Genomic DNA, 19,906 nt, shown 5'->3' with positions numbered 1-19,906 from the left:
TCCCATCCCTGTAGAAGCAGTATCTCCTGTTAACAAGCACAGACCAGGCTGAGAAAATTTCTACCCCTTGAGCCTTGCACAATCTCTCTAGGGCCGAATTGATCGATAAGGCTCTCATCATGTACTCCCTCCTATCGTGTCTGGGCAGAATTGCAGACACTTTCAAATTCAACCCTAACTCATGGCGTTTTTTCAGCATCGTCTTGTACTTGTTAAGTAATTCTGCTTGTCTCCTATTCTTAATATCATTAATGCCAACATGTACAACAATGTAACCCTTTGTGCCCTTAAAGGATGATATCTGCCCTACAGTGTCATCAACCTTTGCCCCTGACAGACATATCCTGGTCCTGTTCCATCTGTCCTTTTTTGTACAATATGTTCCCCCTTACCCTGACAATAGAGTTGCCTACAACAACTAGTTCCTTTGGGACCAGCGCATTCTGCCTTGGGGGGTTTAGCATTAGCATTAGCAGAGGCATTTGATGCAAGAAAGCAAGCTTATGCAGCATCAGCCAAAAAAAAAAAAAAAAAACCACTTCCACTTCACCCCTCTGTTCGTTCAAAATACCTGTCCAGCTGAGCCTTAAACTTATTTAGGCTATCAACCTCCACCACAAGGGATGGAAGTCTGTTCCACCAACCAACCACCCGCTGGCTAAAGGCAAATTTCCGCACGTCTATCCTACATCTGTCTTTCCTCAATTTGAATTTATGCCCTCTCAGGTGATTATTCTGAGCTAGAGGAAGAATCCCATCAGCATTGAGCATGCTTAAACCATTCAAGGCTTTATACACCTCTATCAGATCACCTCGCTTGTCTCTGTTGTCTCTGTGTTGTCAGAGACAACAGAGACAACCTCGGTTGTCTCTGTTGTCAGTCTGTTGTCACTCGGTTGTCTCTGTTGAGGCTGTCAGAGACAACCTCGGTTGTCTCTGTGTTGCGTGATGTTCAAGTGCAAGCTCTGGCATTGATGTGGGCAGCTGAGAGCTTGATGGGCCCCTCAATTTAAATCCTTAGAGGGCATCCACCCTGTTATTCAAGCTCTCATATAAGCCCATAACAATGGTGAGTTGGCCTCTGATATCCTCGCACTCCTTACATTGCGCACACACAAAGACATTTCCCCTTGGGAATATCATGTCCCATTCCTGATTACTCCACAAACATCAAACAAGCAGTGCATTTCAATAGACTGTGATTCAGAGGACAACCGTCCCCCCCCCCTCTGTTCTCCCCTGAGCCAAGCACTCCCACTAGTTTGAGCCTTTTGCTTTGCTGCTCTGGTCTGAGTCGTGATTTCTATTCAAGTTCAATAAAATTCCAATACAAAATATAACCCTAAACCTATATCCCAATGCAGTTATAACACTATATATATTTTGGTATTGAATACTATCTCCGAGTTACGTTATATGACTTTCTTATCCCCTGTCAACTTATATGTATTAATTTATGATGTTGCTTTTGTAATAACTAGGTCGCTATATTTATTTAGTTAAAAAAGGACAATGAAATTTAATAAGTTTAATAAATTTTACTGATTAATTGAGACTACTATACTCGCTATCTAGTTTTCCGTTAAACCTTATGCTAGCACACATTGTATCGCATAACAATGTTGGAAAATTACGAACGGTTAATATACGGACACCAGGTATTATTTACTTTCCAAATCGTGCTATCTAAATTCAAAATAAACCACAGAGCTTGACTAGGTCTATAAGCTACTTATAGAAAATAATTTAATCTAACAATCAATAAGGCAGCTAAGTATAAATAAAAACTTTTTCGTTCGCGGGAGCTGCAATACCCTTACCGATACTAAGTAATAACCTACAAAATGTCTATCTAAATTCAATTTAAACTAAAGTATTGTTACTAGGAATATAAAGCAACTCTAAAAAATAAATTAATATGCCAATTTAAGTCAATAAAAAAGCAAAAACTTTTCTATTTGATGGAGCCGTAAAAACTTCGCACGTAAAAGGTCTTTAAGGTTTTTATTATTCCCTGGTCGAGAGGTTGAATCAGTGATGTGGTATTTGAAGGTAGAAAAACTAATTCAGTGTGTTTGAAAGTCAACTTTGGATGAGCTGGCCAGTTGTCCAAAACTAATGCAATTTTTTTGTTTTTCTTATCCAATATCAAATCCCATTTACGAAGATAATCTTCAAATAAAGAAGCTGTCATCCAAGCATTGGTATTATTGGCATATTCAACAGGCAGCTGTTTTACTCCTTTAAAACATTTAGGCAATTTACTCTTGCCTAAATGGCTTCATCTTGATTGTTCCCATCATGTTGCATGTTAAGAACTGTAATCCTGTCCTTGATCTTCTTTACTGCAGACGCAAAGCAATTTTTAAAAATCATGCAGTGGTCTAGGGTAGCCCTGTAGTACAACCCTGTTTCATCTGTATTAAAAATTTCTTCAGGATTATAAGTGCTTAACACAGTTTGCCAAGAGGTTTTCAACCAGGTGTCACCTGCAGAACTATCGGAATTATGTGTTTCTCTGTGAAGTTTTTTGTAAACAATATCACGACTCTCCTTCCATCTTGTCAGCCAGCCAACTGTCCGCTGCCTTAAATTCTTCGTGTAGTTTTTCAGCAAAATCATTAGCTTTTTGAAGAATGCTACGATTCGTTGGTGCATTAAATGAGCTGGCCTGTTTGAACCAAACGAACAGAGCTTCATCTACTGTTTGGCATTTCCCTTCACGCTTCCTTTTTCTGGTTTCACTAATCATATTAGTGTTTAATGTGTAATGTGATATTAACAATTTTGATAAAGATGACTGAGGCACTCCTAATTTTACTGCCGCTTTCCTTTGAGACATATTGCCTAAATTTAATTTTTCTTATGTTTCTAAACTTATCTTTTACACTCATATTCACTCTTTCTGTTCATTGACATTTTTTTTTTTTTGGTAGTAAAATTTAAAACACAGTACAAAAGATAAGTGTCAATCGATAACACAGCACACACAAATTGCAATTAACACGACAGCTGCAAGTGAGATGAAGTTTAGATATAGAAATGAAGAGCAGAAGAAAAGGGAAACACATTTCACCATAATAATGTGAAAACACAGAATTGCAGCCATCAGTATTATCGCAAATGAATAAGTTAGTTTACTACCCGTTTATGGTAGTGGGTTTACCCATCAGGCAAATGGGGGAGTGACACCCAGGTTGGAGGGGAGGTGATGGGGGGATTGAGAGAACAACCAACTCAGGTGGTAGGAATGAAAGATCATAGGGAAAAGGATCCCTATCTTGGAGTGCCTGTGTGATGCTCTGTCCTACACTGGTCAGAATTTAGGCCTTCTGACCAGTGCCAGCATTTCACACCACGCTGGCTGAGTAGCAATGGCCTGGTATCTGCTTGGATGGGCAGGGGGGTCATAATGAGCCATCTGCCCATCCTTTATAGGGAGAGGAACAAATGGGAAGGACACAATTTACTTCACTCACAAACTACATTCACACTTAGCTTCCATTCTACATTTTATACTTTTTCTTATGTTTTATACTATTTTGTACTTTGTTCTTACATTTTCTGTGAGGTTTTAAGCTGTTTTTTTCTTTTCTTTTTTTTTTTCCCACATCCATCATCTTCTATTTCACACCAGGGGGGATGCAATAGTGTGTAGTGTAATTTAACATAATGAAATTAAGTTTAGTTAAATAAGGTAATTAAAGTAAGACAGTTAAAAAATAAGGTTACTATTTATGTAACTTATTAAAGACTTTAATGATATATTCTTTCCCACTAACACTCATACTTCCATTCATTCTTACTAGTGTTCTTTTTACTTATTCTATTTCATTCTCATTGCACTGCTGTTTCAGGCCTCAACTTACTATTTTTTTTTTTTCAGTTGGGGTGCAGTCCTGGCTATATATCTTGCATGCTGGGGAGGTATGTAGTGGGTGTGTTGATGTTGTTAGTACAGGTAACCCTCGTATAACATGGTAGTTAGGTTCCTATAAAATCTTGTGTAGTGCGAAACCATTTATACGGAACTAAGAACCAATACAAAAAGGGGAGTTACGTTCCAAAAGCTAACAGAATTACATAATTTTTATAACTATCGGAAACTTAATTTTTATTAAAAATAGTAATAACTGAACAAATGTCTTACAAACTGTGATACATATGTCAGATAATTTACGTTCATTTAATTTTCTTCCTCTTCATTGTTTTTAATCACAATCAAAGGAGAACGTTTTCTCTGTTGCAGAATATCTTCACTTTTTTAAGTTTCTTCTGCAGAATCCAGATTTCGTGTATCTTCTGCTCTCTTTAAAAAATCAATAATCTGAGATTGTTTGCTTTTGCTTGAACCACTGATATCAAGTGTGCAAATCTGATTTACCCCTTCCTTATAGTGTTATACTACTACTACTACTAAAGAAATCTTTGCCAAAGATATTTCTCATAATCTGCCTTGGCTTGTCTAACCTTTGTGATTTGATTGCAGATTAGTTTATATGTACTATAGGCCTCTGTATCACCGTTAATTTATATACATCCCATGTATTTTTCTTCACTGCCATGTGTCTCACAGTGCTCTAAGCCTTTGATGGTATTTCTTAGTTAGTTGGTATAAAAATCACAATAGTTTCTATAATTGCATCCCTCAGTGATTCTCATTTAGAATTTGCTGTTCCTAACTTCATTAGTTGGTTGCACTGTACAGAATTTAAAAACTGAGAACATTTTAAATAAATAAATAAATTTTCTGTTTATACTCCGGCACGACAACCAAGTCAGTAGAGTTTACAATAAATCGTCAATACAAATATTTATCGTATTTAGTAGCCACGGGCTTGAACCCCGGTCCACTCAAGGAACGCGTGCTATGCACTCTCGCTCCTGACCACTGGGCTACGTTTAGTCACCTTTACAAAAGCCCTTACCTTTACCCTAGACAATAGTTGTCTTTTAGTGAATCCCACATCAGCACATTGTGATCTCTACCACCCACAGACACTTTTACCTCTCAATTCGTAATGCTTGAAGAATTGTTTCTGATAATCAGATCAACAGTATTGCTTCTTATTGCCTGTATAACATGCTGCTGTAGAAAACAGTCATCCAATTAATCCACAAAAGTCTTGCTAGTGTGTGAGGGACCAACTCGCAAGTTTCAGTCATTATCTTGAAAGTTTAAATCCCTCATTATAAGGCATTCTGATTTACTGGCCTACGCTACTTCTCTGTAGTTGTTTTTTGTACTCATCTGAGTCTTTAGGCTTATAATACACTCGTACTCTCATTTTGTCTTTCCTAGTGGTTATGTCACACCAGACTGACTCAACATTGCACTGGCGACCCATGTCAACTGGATGCACTCCCTTAGATTTTGTGCTTCTTAACTTAGAGCATCACCTCATCCCCCACTTCTAATCTGTTTGTCATTTCTGTACTCCTCATATTCAAATTCCACATCCATTATATCTGAACGACACCACATCTCTGATATCCCAACAATGTCTGCATTTTCATGACTTGACCAGCGTTGTATTCATCTACTGTGCTCCTAGCATTGGTGTACATGCAACTGGTCTTACTCTTAGTTACTCTACCACAGCCCATATATTTACTTGTTCCATGATGTAACTCACAGCTGGAAAAGCTGCTCTGAGAGCATGAAATCTCTGGCGCCTTGCGTTCCAGGCTGCTGCTGCACATTCCAATAGAAGCAGTGCATGAATCACTTTCCTCTGTGTATTCCCCCAGCTAGCAGTTTTGTTACCCCACCCTAACACTGTCTTGATAACATCAGCAAATATTCTTCCATCCATTCTGTTTAATTGTATCCCATCCCTGTAGAAGCGTTCCTTCCCATTAACAAGTACAGACCATTCTGAGAAAAATACTACCCCATGAGCCTTGCACAGTGTCTTCAGGGTTAAATTGATTGACAAGGCTTTCATCATATACTTTCTCTTATCGTGTCTGGGCAGAATTGCAGACACTTTCAAATTTAATTCTAACTTGCAACTTTTTCTCAACATCACGCTATATTTGTTAAATAAATTTGAAAGTGCCAGAGTGTACAAAATCACCTTTTCTTAAAAGATGTCATCTCTACATCGTCATCAACTTTTGTCCCTCGCAGACATACCCTGATCCTATTCTACCTATCCATTTTGCACATTATTATTCCCATTTACCTGACAAAAGTCAGCAACAATAGTTACCTCATGTCGGACCAGCTCATTCTGCCTTGGGGGATTGCCACTGTGTTGTCAGATGCACAAATGTGAGCTCTGGCACTGAGTTGTGCAGCGGAGGGCTTGATTGACTCCCATTTTAATTCCTCTTATTTAATTCCTTTTATTTAAGGAATTAAAATGGGTCATTTTATGATGGGCATTTATGAGAGCTTGAAGAGAAAGGTATCCAATCTACTCTTCAAGAGCGCATAAAAGCCCATCAGAATGCTGAGTTGACACCTAATCACTTCACACTCTCTGCACTGAACACCCACATGTCTTGTTCCATACAGTCCACAAACATTTCATAAGTAGTACATTTCGTTAGGCCATGATTCATAGGAGGATCATCACCTTCAGTGAAAAAAAGTGACCAGGTTTTGAAAGCTGTTGTGATGATCATGTGAGGAGCATATACAGGGTGATTCACTACCAGTGCGACAAACTTGCAGGAGGTGTAGGGGGCACAAAGACGAATCGGAATCACATAGCATTGTAGGGTCCGAAATGCCTTCGTCATGCGGTAGAGGACGTTGAACGGGAGGTCGCGTGAACAGCGATCCCGCTGGAAGTCAGCATTTGCGAACTGTTTCTGTTGAAGAAACCAAGTAACAAAAGTCCTCCCGAGTGGATAATCCGCAGGCTCCAATGATTGGACGCATTGCAGATGGTATGGACTCATTTGGTTTGTTGACAGTATCCTCCATACAGTGGATTGGGAAATACCCAATCGTTGGCCTATCGCTCAATTACTCGTACTCAGATTGCCTTCTGCAAGATGTAGGACATTCTCCTCATTGTCTGGCGTTCTCATCGTTTGCTCTCAATTCATGGTACCTCTCGTGAAACAACCAGTCTCGCATAACCTTCTTTGCACACATAAATACAAATACAATTCCAGTAACAAAAATTGTAATATTTTCTAATATTTAATGAGAGATTTGATACTGTTTATTTTTATCAGTGATTCAATATTGGGATCGATATTTGTCATAGCAATGTGCAGAGTATTTTCTAAATTTGTCAGAAATTCCATTAATTTAAAAAAATATATATAATAATAAATATATTTTGAAAATGATGAGGAGCACGTATGATGAGGAGCACGCCTGTGCGGGAAACGTTCCTAGTACAAGCGCAGAGCGGTGCGCCCGTTACAGTCTGCGGCTCCATACGCGACGTGCATGTCGACCAGTTCAACGTTCGAATACTCGTCCATCCTACTGCCCGGGAACCGGTTCGGAAATGCTGACTTCCAGCGGGATCGCTGTTCACGCGACCTCCCTTTCAACGTCCTCTACCGCATGACGAAGGCATTTCGGACCCTGCAATGCTATGTGATTCCGATTCATCTTTGTGCCCCCTACACCTCCTGCAAGTTTGTCGCACTGGTAGTGAATCACCCTGTATAAGTAAAATGTGCTTGCTTAATAGCAGTCCTATTTCTGTTGAAACAAATCTTTCATGTTTAATTGTCTATAGTGTAGCAAGGTTACATTGGTACCCATATAAAATGTTCCTGACCTCAAGTGATCCTCTTCAGTTCTTGCAAGTTGAACAGTCAAGTGAACTGGTGAGATTCATTTACTAGTATATGCTAATGTAACAACCCTCTGTATGGTCAGATATAGAGAATATTCATGTGTAGTGGATTGATTAAATTTTACTGCATTTGTCATTTTTATTGTAATTTATAAGCAGTGTAATTTCACTGCTATGGTTATTATGTCAGCCTTCTTTTTTGGAGGTTCATCCACATGAGTCTGATGTTGAGTTCTACATTGGGTCAAATCACAAGTAATTTTGTAGTTCACTCCTCATGTTGCAGTTTCAGTTTTTTAATGTAAGTAATTTATTACAATAATTTACACTCATGTTGCAGTTTCAGTTTTTTAATGTAAGTAATTTATTACAATAATTTAAAAAAAAATTAATATATTACAGCATAAAATAACTATTTTATTAGCTTTTTCTATGTAGTATTAATTAAATTATCAAGTGTGCATTGCATTTTTATTGTGCAAGTTGAATTACGCTTGATGCTACTCCATTGTTAATATTTTTATATATATTACATTTTTGCTTATAAGGTATGATTAATTTCCTAGATTTGAAACGTTTTTTTTATTCTACCCTGCTCTATCCCTCTATCTTAATATCTTTTACATGCAAATAGTAACAAAAAATTGACATTGTTTTATAATTTCTGAATAATTTTTGCTCTCTTGTCTTTGGAAAACAAGAAATTGCACCATTTGCTTTTTAAAGTCCTCTTCTGTTAGGAGTTTTTTTTTTTTTTTTAAATCTCAATGAGATCACTTTTGCCTAGTTGCCAAGTATGTATTCTCATAAAACATTTGTAAATAAAGTATTTATTTACTAAGTAAAGTGTATTTAGGTTAAAAAAAACTGAAAAAAAAATAGTAAAATTTTTTTGGCTATAATGTGCTTTGCTTATAATGTGGGTATTAAAGTTGTTGCCTGACATGCATATTTTATCGAGGTTTCATTCTGCTTTTTACTTTGAATTCAGCAATTTCCCAATGAAAATTTAACAGGTAAGTAATAATAACAGCCCAAAATATCTAAATGAATTGCAAAAAGAAGAAACCAACAGAAATAATGTGTTACACTTGCACATGGTGTTCGGGGATGGGATTAACAAATATTTTGTACCTAGTTCTCAAAATGGATTTCTAAAGAACAAAAATTACCTTGTTGGATTTATGTTAGAGAATCATTTGGAAGCCAATGAAAGAAATCTAAAGTAGAAGCTTGATGGTTTGAGGTGAACAGAACTGAGGTCACATCAAACTATTGAAAAGCAAAAAATTAATTAAAACAAAAGACAATTTACAGCGTTTAGGATTTTATAAATAATAGTCTATTGCAGGGGTGGGCAATCTTTATAAATGGTAGGCCAAATAAAATCAAGTAAAACCAAATAAAATATCTGTGAGGTACACGTGGGCCAAATTTTTTTTAGCTTTCCTAGATTTTTAGGATTATTAAAATGGTGTATAATGAAAAAATTGTCATAAATAGTTTTGTTATTTATTGTAATATTTATACATACACTACATATAATTAATTTTATTAGTAAGAAGAACAAAATACAAATTCAAGATAAATTACAAAAATACAATTATAGTAACAAAATACAAATACAATTCCAGTAACAAAAATTGTAATATTTTCTAATATTTAATGAGAGATTTGATACTGTTTATTTTTATCAGTGATTCAATATTGGGATCGATATTTGTCATAGCAATGTGCAGAGTATTTTCTAAATTTGTCAGAAATTCCATTAATTTAAAAAAATATATATAATAATAAATATATTTTGAAAATGACCGCAGGCTGGATTACCACATTTGTGGGCTGTAGTTGCCTGCGGGCTGGAGGTTGCCCACCCCTGGTCTGTTGTATAAATTTATGTTAGTTATAAAATCATCAAAAAAGTTTCCTTCTAATTTAATCCAAAAAAAAGGTTAGGCTTGTTTGCTTTTGAAATTGAGATAACTTTGCTGGAAAATCACCCCTTCCTTTCAGAAGGTGTTTTAGATTTTTTTTTTTTTTCTTGCTCTTCTATGTAGCGTAGTGCTGTGCTGTGCTATGTCAAGGGCAGCTAGGTAAGAAGTTCTTGCTGTTCTTTGTCCACTTTTAAAAACTTTTGGGACCATGATTCAGCTGTCTATTATAGCTAATGATACTGTTTTATTTGCTCTTGCTTCAGGTAATGATTGCAGCAACTGAGGCTGTATTTTCTTTTTAAAAACAGCTGTCCATTGGTTCTTGCCACCTAATGTTACTGAACTGGTGATAGTTGGTTGTATGAGCATAACATGAATCCCATCACTGTTCACTTCTTCGTTTGAATGGGAAAATGCTATTATGACTGAGGCTAATAAAAACTTTTAAGAACTCAGAACATTTTTATGTCATAACCATTTTAATAGAGAATGAATTAGAATGAAACCTTCTTTTAAGTATTAGTAGTGGCAAATGTCAAAAGAAAGCAAGCTTATACAGCATCAGCCAAAAAAAGAAACCTTCCCACACAGCCTATCAACCCTGCTAATAATTTGTTTAGTACTTCTTGAAATGCCGCCTCCGCAGCCAGGTGGGCAGTAGCAGCAGTGCGTAGCACATGCTTCTTGATTAGGCCGGTGTTCGAGCCCGTGAGCCACCAAATACGGAGGATGCGGAAAGGTCAGGGAATGACCACCGCATGTCCCCGGAGCAATATGGCCTTAGTTGCTAATGCTCCTAAAAACCAAATAAAGACAACAACAACTTCTTGAAATTTATTCAGACTGTCCACTTCCCCAACACCAGATGGAAGTTTGTAATAATCAATTACTTGCTGAAAGTAAATTTCCACACATTTATCCTGCAGCCATCGTTCCTCAATTTAAATTTATATTTTCTTATGTCTGAGCAAGAGAAAGGGTACTATCAGTATTTAGCTTACTCGGTCTATTTAAAGCCTTAAACACCTCAATCAGATCTTGCAGAAGACTAGTTTTCAGATGCAGCAGTTTGCATAGCTGAAGCCTTTCTTGGTAAGAGTACCATTTTGTTCCCTTCAGTAACCTTGTCCCTCTCTGTACTTATTCCAATAGTTCCTCATCCTTCCTAAAATGAGGCTCTTTAACCTTTCTGCAGCACTAGCACTCAAGATGTAGCCTGGCTATTGCCTTCTTTATTTATTTATTTTTAATGAAAAACTCCAAACACAAGATGTATTAGAACCTATGGTAATCAGTACTGTGCATAAGTTGAAGGTTGAGAAGATGAAAGAAGGTACATTGACGTTAGACTTGAATTTCTATAGATTGTAATTTTCAGGAAATATGTGTTAAGGAAGGTTGTTACAGAAAATGGATGTTGCATGGATAAATGAGGAAGAAGAAAAGTTTGGTTCTGTGAGTTTGAAGTTGTACAGTAAAAGGATGTTGACTGGTTGTGGCACATGTCCTGACTGTTTGGGAAGAGAGAGAGAGTGAGTGTGTGTGTGAATTATAAAGCCAATTCAGAACAGTGCCATGGAAGTATCTAAAGAAAACGCATGCAACAGAAACAGAACATCTATGAAAGAGAGAGAGTGGAGAAACTGTTAGAGATGAGTTATTAATTAACATAGCTCCTCTTTTGAATGGAATCTAGAAGCCTGGGAGAGGTTTAGGGGACACTGCCCCAGATGTGGGAACAGTATTCTGTGTTAGAGAAGATGGAATGCTGTGTGCTGATGATAGCACACAGCATTCCACCTTCCATCAGCAAAATTGGATAGGATTTCCATTTAGAAAACAGGGTCATCTACTATCACCCGCAGTGAACGGCGTCAGAGATAAAACTGGATACCCAGTCACAAAAAAAACAGTTGGCAAACCATAAGGCAGAAGCTTATTTTGTAGACCTTTATGCCAAACATGATCAAAAGCCTTTGAAATGTCGAGAGCAACTGCTTGAATTTTATCAAACTTTTCCATTGAATTTGCCCATTGAGTTAGCTAAAAGAAAACTTCTTGCAATCCAGTGTGAACCTCTTGTCCATAATTTGAATTTATTGCAAGTTCTGGAATCATAACAGTCAAAGTTTCACTCTCATTCACTTTACTTTTTCCTGTCAAAACCTTATACATCTCAATTAGTCCTCAAAGGTGCCTAGTTACCAAGCTATGTATTTGAAGTCTTCCTTCATGTGGGTTTCCTGTAGCTAATCTCGCCAGGAGCATTGCCCCACCTTTGGACCCTTTCAAGGAGCATGATGTCTGATTTTAGGTATGGTGTTTATATTGAACACAGTACTCTAATGGTTTTACAATTGCCTTATATCAGTGACCTCCTTATCTCTAGTTTGATAAATCATCAATGGGGATACTAAGGGCTTTTCTTGTCACCTGTCTACACTGCTTGGAGAACTTTGTATCACAACTCCCAATTCCCTTTTTTTTTTTCCTTTTTTTTTTAATTCAATCCCAATATATATAAGTTATTTTTGGGGTTTGCAGTTCCCCAAGTGGAAGCCCTTGCATTTTGTTGCATAAAAACATAGTTACCACTTTTCTGACAATCCCTGAAGTTTTTCTAAGTCATTCAGAAGAAGAAGCACTGCTTGGCACTGATCACTAACTGTATCAATCTTGAGATCTTCTGCAGATTTCGACATCACAACTTGTATCTCTTTGTTGATATTGTTTAAGAAAATCAATAACAATAGTGGTCCCAGTACTAATCCTTGTTGGGCCCACTTCTTATGTTAGCCCAATCTACAGAGTAACCATTAAACGAATAACCCTCTGATTTCTACCCTGTGATTCACTTAAATATTTTCCTTGTGATTTTACTGTCTAACATCTCTCATGCAGGATCGAGTCAAATGCTTTGCTCGGAATCCAAGTTTATTATTATTATTTTCTTAAGTATGCGTTATTTATTAATTCCATTCCTGATGTAATTGGAATACATTGAAGCTCATTTATTTGGCAGCCAGCATTTCAGAAACTCAAGCAACTGGTACTTAATCTTCACATTATAACATTACATTCAGGAATCTGTCATTGGTTGAATGATTCTGATTTCATCCTTTTCGTTTTATGATTTATCAACCTTTTTTCATCCTTTTCATTTCATGATTTTTCACATATTCCATATTTTCCTGCTAGTGAGTCTAGCAGTAAATAGCTACTGCTATAGATGCTGTGTAAAATTGTTGCTGTATTTATTATTGCAGCATATTTCAACATACTTTGAAAATGGATGTTGAAAGAATGAATGGGAGTTTTGTTAATGTAAAGATTGCTGATCTTCATATATCATGAAAAAAACTGAGAATAATAGTGCATAGTGTAAGAATTTAATATTTATTCATTGTCCTTGACATTAAGGTATAGAAGCCTCAGCCTCTGAAATTTGAGTTCTTTCGAGACCAGTAAAAGGTTCCAGCACAGACAAACTCTTCATAATTGAAAATTGGAACAGAACTTTATATATGAAGGTTATGTGTAGCATTATTTTGTTATATTTATTATAGTCTAGATCAGTGTTTCCCACACTAAAAGTTTATGTACCTCCTTTCAAAATCTTTGGCATATATCCACCTTCATTTGTATTAGAATTAGCTAACTGAAATGCCACTTCATGATTGCATTTTAGGTATGAATTAAAAATAAGGCTTTCTTTCAGGTAAGTCTGAAAAAAATAAAATAATAAAATAAAATATAAGATATTTCAGTTGTACCAGAGTAACAGATTAAAAACAAGGTTTAAGCAAAAATCCTTTAATATTAGTAAAGGCAATTTAAGAAAACAAAAATAGATGCATCTACCTAAAGCTTTCGGACTTGCGTAGCCTTTCTTCAGTTTGGGAATGAGTGTTATTATAAAGCTAAATAATACCAGGTGCTCAGCCATGGTGGTCATGCGAGGTGAAACGCGTGACATGAGTGCAGGTAACAATCAGTTGTTGGAAATGGAGGTTTGTGGTTGTAAACGTAGTGCTTGAGTATGAAGCTTGTGCCAACGCTTATCATTCTGGAGGATAAGTGCTTCCATGATGGGGGTGGATGTGTCCTCCTTTATTTCGGTTAAAGGTATCTCAACAACAGGAAATGTGTAGCAATTCCAACCAGATGTGATGACTGTAGTGTCGGGATTGGCTGATAATTTCAACATTGCGCCGTGGATCAAGGGTGTGCTGGAAAGACCAGAAGTGCTCTGCGATTGCTCTGTGTTCTGAATCTGTGGAACGGATTGCTTTCTCATGTTCAGAGATTCGATCTTGGAGTCTCCTGCCAGATTCCCCAACATAGCTGCCAGTGCAGTCACAGCAGGATGTGTGGTACACTGAACATCCTGCCTGGTAGCTGCAAGCACTTTATCCCGTGGGCCTGTAAGATTTTAGAGAGCTGTTGTGACACACTCGGGTAGTAGGGGATAAAGGTGGTGGAGGTGGTGTCATCATAATGGGGGCCCTCAGGCCTGTAGGTCACACTTATTTAGGGCACTGGCAAGATAGCCAGATCTGCTTTTATTTTAACAATCTCATCGCATCTTTCATCCATTGAACTGGAATAAGTCCAGGCGCAGGTTAGTAGGGCTCGCACAGTACTGAGAAGCTGGCTATGAGTGCGTGCTGACTGGTGGTTGGTGAATTGGCCAGCACACATTGGTTTGCTGTGGACCAAAGTTTTTAAATGTGTGCCCTTGTGCCGAACAAGAGTATCTAAAAAGGGGAGGGTATTGGCAGACTCCAGTTGAATGGTGGATTGAATAAAGGGTGACAGAGAGTAGAGGTGTCGCAAAAGTCGGTCCCCTGACCTGCGGGCAACGATGATGAACACATCGTTGACATAGCGACACCAAAAGACTATAGGATCTGGAAACTCCACAAACGCTCGACCCTCCAGCTCTTCCATAGCAATGTTTGCTATGACTGAGCTGACGGGTGCACCCATAGCTGTACCATGAATTTGACAGTAGAGGAATTCACTGAACATAACAGCACCGGTCAAGCACAACTTGAGGTGGTGCAAACATCGTTGGCAGATAGTGAAGTTCTGCTGCTCAGAGTGGGGTCGTTGTCAAAAAAAAAAAAAATATATATATATATGTATATATTGTAAAAATAATAATTAGTAGTAGTGAAAAGTAACGGCTGAAAAAAGTTATGATAAATTAATATATTGGGATGGTTTATGGATTCTGGGAACTGCTAGTAATAGCAGAAATGCCCAGCAACCATAATGGAATGTATATAAATAGATTAGAGTATGAGTGGGTAATGCTGACCTGTCAGGTGTAGTTACGATGGAAAAATGAAGTGCCTGAAAAATAAAAGCAGATTAAACAAAATAAAATCAAATACTATAAATAGTACTTAATGCCTTACGTAAGATTCTTTAACTTCAAGTGTCAGCAGCCAAAACCAAAGGAAGTAAGTAATAGCAAAGCCTCTGTTTCTGATATGAAATATACATAGCAAATGGGAAAATCGAGCTCATTTATATATCATAGCCGATCCGAGAGAGAGAAACCAAAATGAACAGTAAAAAGAAATAGAAAACAAATCAAATCTGATTAAATTAAAAGTAAAAAACAAGATAAAGTTAATTGCAATAAATGTAAATTGAATAAAATAGCAAGCAGCCATAAGTGAATTTAAACAGATCTGATTAAAATTAAAAGTAAAAAGCAAAAATCAAGACAAAGTTAATTCCAGTAAATGTTAAATAGAATATAAGAGCAAGCAGCTATAAGTGAATTTAAGCAAATCAGATTAAAATTAAAAGCAAAAATCAAGTTAAAGTTAATTCCAAAAAAAGTTAAATAGAATAAAATAGCAAGCAGCCCTAAGTAAATTTAAACAAAGGAAATGTAATGTGAAGACGAAAGGATATAATCAAAATAGGACAACTTACTGTGGTGTTGGTCAGGTGTCGGTGAAATGGGCTGAGGGAAACAAATGTCAACAAGGCTGTATCGGTGACCAGAGAAGTTAGCAAATGAGTTCCCAGCATATTTATAACACTAAAGTATCCCTGAGTATTTGGGGAGAAGGTGTAAATAGGTCAATGTAAACATAACTGAGTGACAGGGAAGTTGGTAATTAAACAGATGAGGCATATCGACCAGAATAGGAGAGAAATCTATAACTTACAAAGCAGCGTTAAGACTAAACTTAGTTGTAGACAAAAAAAAGTGAGAGATAGCAGAAAAGTAGCATCTTGAATATTTTCCTATACATATATATATATACATATATACAGGCTGGCCTCGATTAACGCGATTAATTTGTCCCGCGAGTGCATTGCGCAAACGGAAACACGTTAATCGAATATAATAATCAATAGGAAAAATTATAATTGGTCCTTGACCTTCTGGAATGTCCATAAAGAATTTTAAAAATACCTTTTAAATAACTTTTTAACTGTATACAATGTAAAAGATAATGAAAATAATTATGGAATTAAATGTTTATTTCATAAAACAGCAGTTCCGAAACTTGTGCCGCGGAAATAGTTTAAATTTTAAAGGATTTTGACGAATCTTGATGCTAAGAAAGCTCCAGGTCCTGATGGTATTTCTCCCCTTGTTCTCAAAACTTATGCTTCTGAACTTGTTCTCCTGTTCTTTGCCATATTTTTTCATTTCTTATTCCAAAGGTGTTTTACCTTCTGCTTGGAAATTTGCACATATCCAGCCAGTTCCTAAAAAGGGTGACAAATCCCTCCCATCTAATTATCGTCCCATTGCAATTACTTCTACTCTTTCTAAAGTAATGGAGAAATCAATTAACCGCCTACTCTTAAACTACTTAGAAACCTTCCATCGGATCAACGATCGCCAGTATGGATTCCATCACTGTCAATCCACTGGTGATATTCTGGCTTACGTTACACATTTATGGACAAATTCAATGGAAAAGTTCAGTGAAACACAAGCAGTTGTTCTTGACATCTCAAAGGCTTTCGATTGTGTTTGGCATAAAGGTCTCCTAAACAAGATGGTTTGCCTACTGTGTTTTGTAATTGGTTATCCAGTTTTCTCTCTGATCACTCACTGATGGTAGATGGCTCTCTGTCTTCTAACTTCTCCACTAATGCTGGTGTCCCCAAAGTTGAGTTCTTTCCCCCACTCTTTTCCTGTTGTATGTTAATGACCTTCTGTATTGACTGGAAAATCCTATCCATAGTTTTTCCGATGACAGCGCATTGCATTCCACTTTCCATTTTGAGAAATCTTGATCTGCTCAATCAGCTTCAACTTCTTGAATATCCGTTACCAATTCCTTAAATGCCGATCTCCAGGTAATTCTCCAGTGGGGCAAAGACAACTTAGTTGACTTCAATCCTTCTAAAACTGTCTTGTCTTATATCTCTCAAAAAAGGATTCTTCTGTTCTTGTGTTTATCTTTGCTGACACTCTGATTTCTAGGCAAAATGATATATCTCTTTTGGGATTACCCTGACTTCTAATCTCTCTTGGCACAAGCACATTACAAATTTTGCTTCCTCTGCATCTAAAAAACTTGGTTTTCTCTTTCGCTCTTGGCATTACTTTTCTTCCAAACAGCTGTTCACTCAGTACAAATCGCATATTCGCCGTACCACGAAATATTGTTCCCACGTCTGGGGGCGGTGCCCCCAAAACCTCTCTCAGGCTTCCATTCAGAAGAGGGGCAGATTAGGTTAATTAATGACTCCTCTCACTGTCTGATAGATGTACAGTCAGTCCTCGTATAACACGTGTTTACACTACACGAATTCGATCATACACGATTTATAAATAGGGGAATGGTATCTTATATAACACAAACTGAATTCGCTTATGCACGATTCACCTTTGTGTTTACAAGAAATGGCAGTCGAACGCAGAATCACCCCAACTGAACTCAACACGATAGGAATGAAGAGAAGATTCTGAAAATGTATTTGTTTTTTATATCAGTGAAGGGGAAACACATTTCACCATAATAACGTAAAAACCCACACAATTCCAGCTATCGGTATAATCGCAAATGCAATTAGATCGAGTTTACTACCAGTTTATAACAGATTCCACTAGCAGAAACGCAACTGGAACTTGTTTTTATTGTTTTATGGTAGTAACCCCTAGAAATGTGCTTTAGTAAAATGTGAAGTGTTAAAAGTGTATCTCTGCCTTTACGGTGTTGTTTATTCAGTTGCTACACGGGCGCAGCTTTGTTTATGTATCAAGTGTGCCTCCTTGTTTTGTAATTGTGCTTTATTCCCTAAAAATGAGTAAAATACTTAAAAGGTGTGGAAAGGAAGCATTCTGGTGAAGACACTGCAGATTCAGAGAGAAAAAGAAAAGCAATATTGATAAACAGAGGCAGACTGGGTCAAAAATTCTTACCCGGGAAAATTTATAGTGGCCTCATACTATGGTTTATGGCCAAAATCACACCGGCCTCCGGCCCACCGGGGTTTCCCCCGGTAAGGCTTATGGCCAAAATATGAAATTGTGAAACGCTTTGAGCGAAATGAAAGACCATGTGATATTGTGATATTGCACGTGCTACAGACCTAAATGAGGCAACGCTGAGAATTAGAAAGAATGCAGAGAAAATAAAAACAACTTTCATAGCAGGAACAACTCAAAGTGTAATTAAAATCCATTAGATTAAGACACAAAGGATTGGAAGAGATGGAACGGCTGTCATCTGTTTGGATAGAAAATCAAACAAAAAAAACGTTTGCTTACGATAGAAGCAAAAGCATTGGCAATATTTTATTACGTAATAGTCGTAATAAAATACGTATTTTATAATATGTATAATAAAATATGTATTTTATTACGATTATTTATTGTGTTTGGTAATGTTTTGGTTACAAATGTGTGTTCAATCTTCGGTGGTCGGCACCTAACCCTAATTTTCCCATAGGGCCTGTTGTTTATATTGCACGAGGGTTTCTAGGAACACAACTATCGTACTATAGGAGGACTGGCTATACTGTTTCTGCTGCATGCCTTTTCTACAGTTACTTCCATGGTCACTGTTCTTCTGAATTGCCTTCTGTAATTCCCACTCTCTCTTTCAAAACAATCCGAACACGTGCTGCCAACATCCATTTACCATCCAACTTAACTCACAGAACCAACTTTTCATCTTTCTTGTTTATTCATTCAACTGCCATTTTCTGGAACAACCTTGCTTCATACGTATTTCCTGAAAATTACAGTCTACCGAAGTTCAAGTTTAATGTCAACAGATATCTTCTCAACCTCCAACCCAAGCACGGTACTAAGTACTATAGGTTCTAATGCCTCTTGTCTTGGGGGTTTTCATAAAAAAAAAAAAAAAAAATAATAATAATAATAAATGCTCAATCAAAATAATGTTAGTCTTATGTTGAAACACTGTTCTCAGGAAGTCACCTGACTGACATTGACATGCTCCAAGAGCTGTTCTTTTTGTAAAGTTCAGATGTTATTTGGTTTTGCAGCATTTGGACATTGACAAGGAAAGCGTTTCTTATTTAATAAATCTGTCTTCTAGTTTGGAAAAGTACTTATGAAGTGCTCTCTCTCTCTCTCTCTCTCTCTCTCTCTCTCTCTCTCTCTCCCTCCCCCCCCCCCTTGTCCCAAGCCTTACAAGTTCCTCTTCGTAGTTTGCAGTGAATCACAATAGCTTAAAGGATAAAAGTTGTATGCATTACCACATTTCATTTTCAATTTTGGAGAACATTTCTCTCTCCCACTTGAAGGCCAATTACTCACAATTAAGTACATGTCTTAGAAACAAAAATACCATTATCCACAGTTATTATTATAATTAGCCACATGGTGCAAGGAAGCCTGAGGCTTTTGCTGCATCAGCCGAAAAAAAAAATTTCTGAGTTACTCCTGTGAGAGAGAGATTCAGAGTCAGAAATAGAAGGAATCACCAAGAAAGAGAAGAATGATGATATCCAGCTTAGTACTCTGGGTGTGCCAAGCCTGCCTTAGTTCTGCCTAAGTTTCTAACACCTTTTTAAATTGTATAGTATTGCTTTAAAAGTCAAATCCATTATGCATATAAAAGTATGAGATATTCAGTTAGAAGAATTTCATTATTCCTATTTCAGCCTATCTTCTATTAGGACCACTCACCAGCTGATAAGCCAGTATGTTTTGAACTGCCTGCCCCAGCTTTGTCTTAGATT

At 37.0% G+C, this 19,906-nt stretch overlaps 2 protein-coding genes across 4 annotated transcripts in view; one reads left to right on the top strand and one right to left on the bottom strand.

Moving 5' to 3' along the window:
- Positions 1-19,906, top strand: part of LOC150081794 (RNA-binding protein 25) — a 769,112-nt gene that overhangs the window by 20,342 nt on the left and 728,864 nt on the right. The gene's annotated exons all lie outside the window — the stretch shown is intronic.
- Positions 14,237-14,695, bottom strand: LOC150081795 (uncharacterized). The gene has a single exon (XM_090380323.1). It carries the CDS (start codon positions 14,693-14,695, stop codon positions 14,237-14,239), a length of 459 nt encoding a protein of 152 aa, XP_090236449.1.

The sequence above is a fragment of the Mastigoproctus giganteus genome, chromosome 8, assembly GCF_048544385.1.
Source record: "Mastigoproctus giganteus isolate SK-2022 chromosome 8, ASM4854438v1, whole genome shotgun sequence".
In the NCBI taxonomy this organism is placed as follows: Eukaryota; Metazoa; Arthropoda; class Arachnida; order Uropygi; family Thelyphonidae; genus Mastigoproctus; species Mastigoproctus giganteus.
This window is presented reverse-complemented; position numbering and strand designations above follow the sequence as displayed.

Excerpts from the sequence above, each read along its gene's own strand:
- LOC150081795 (XM_090380323.1), bottom strand. The coding sequence starts at position 14,695 with ATGGGTGCACCCGTCAGCTCAGTCATAGCAAACATTGCTATGGAAGAG.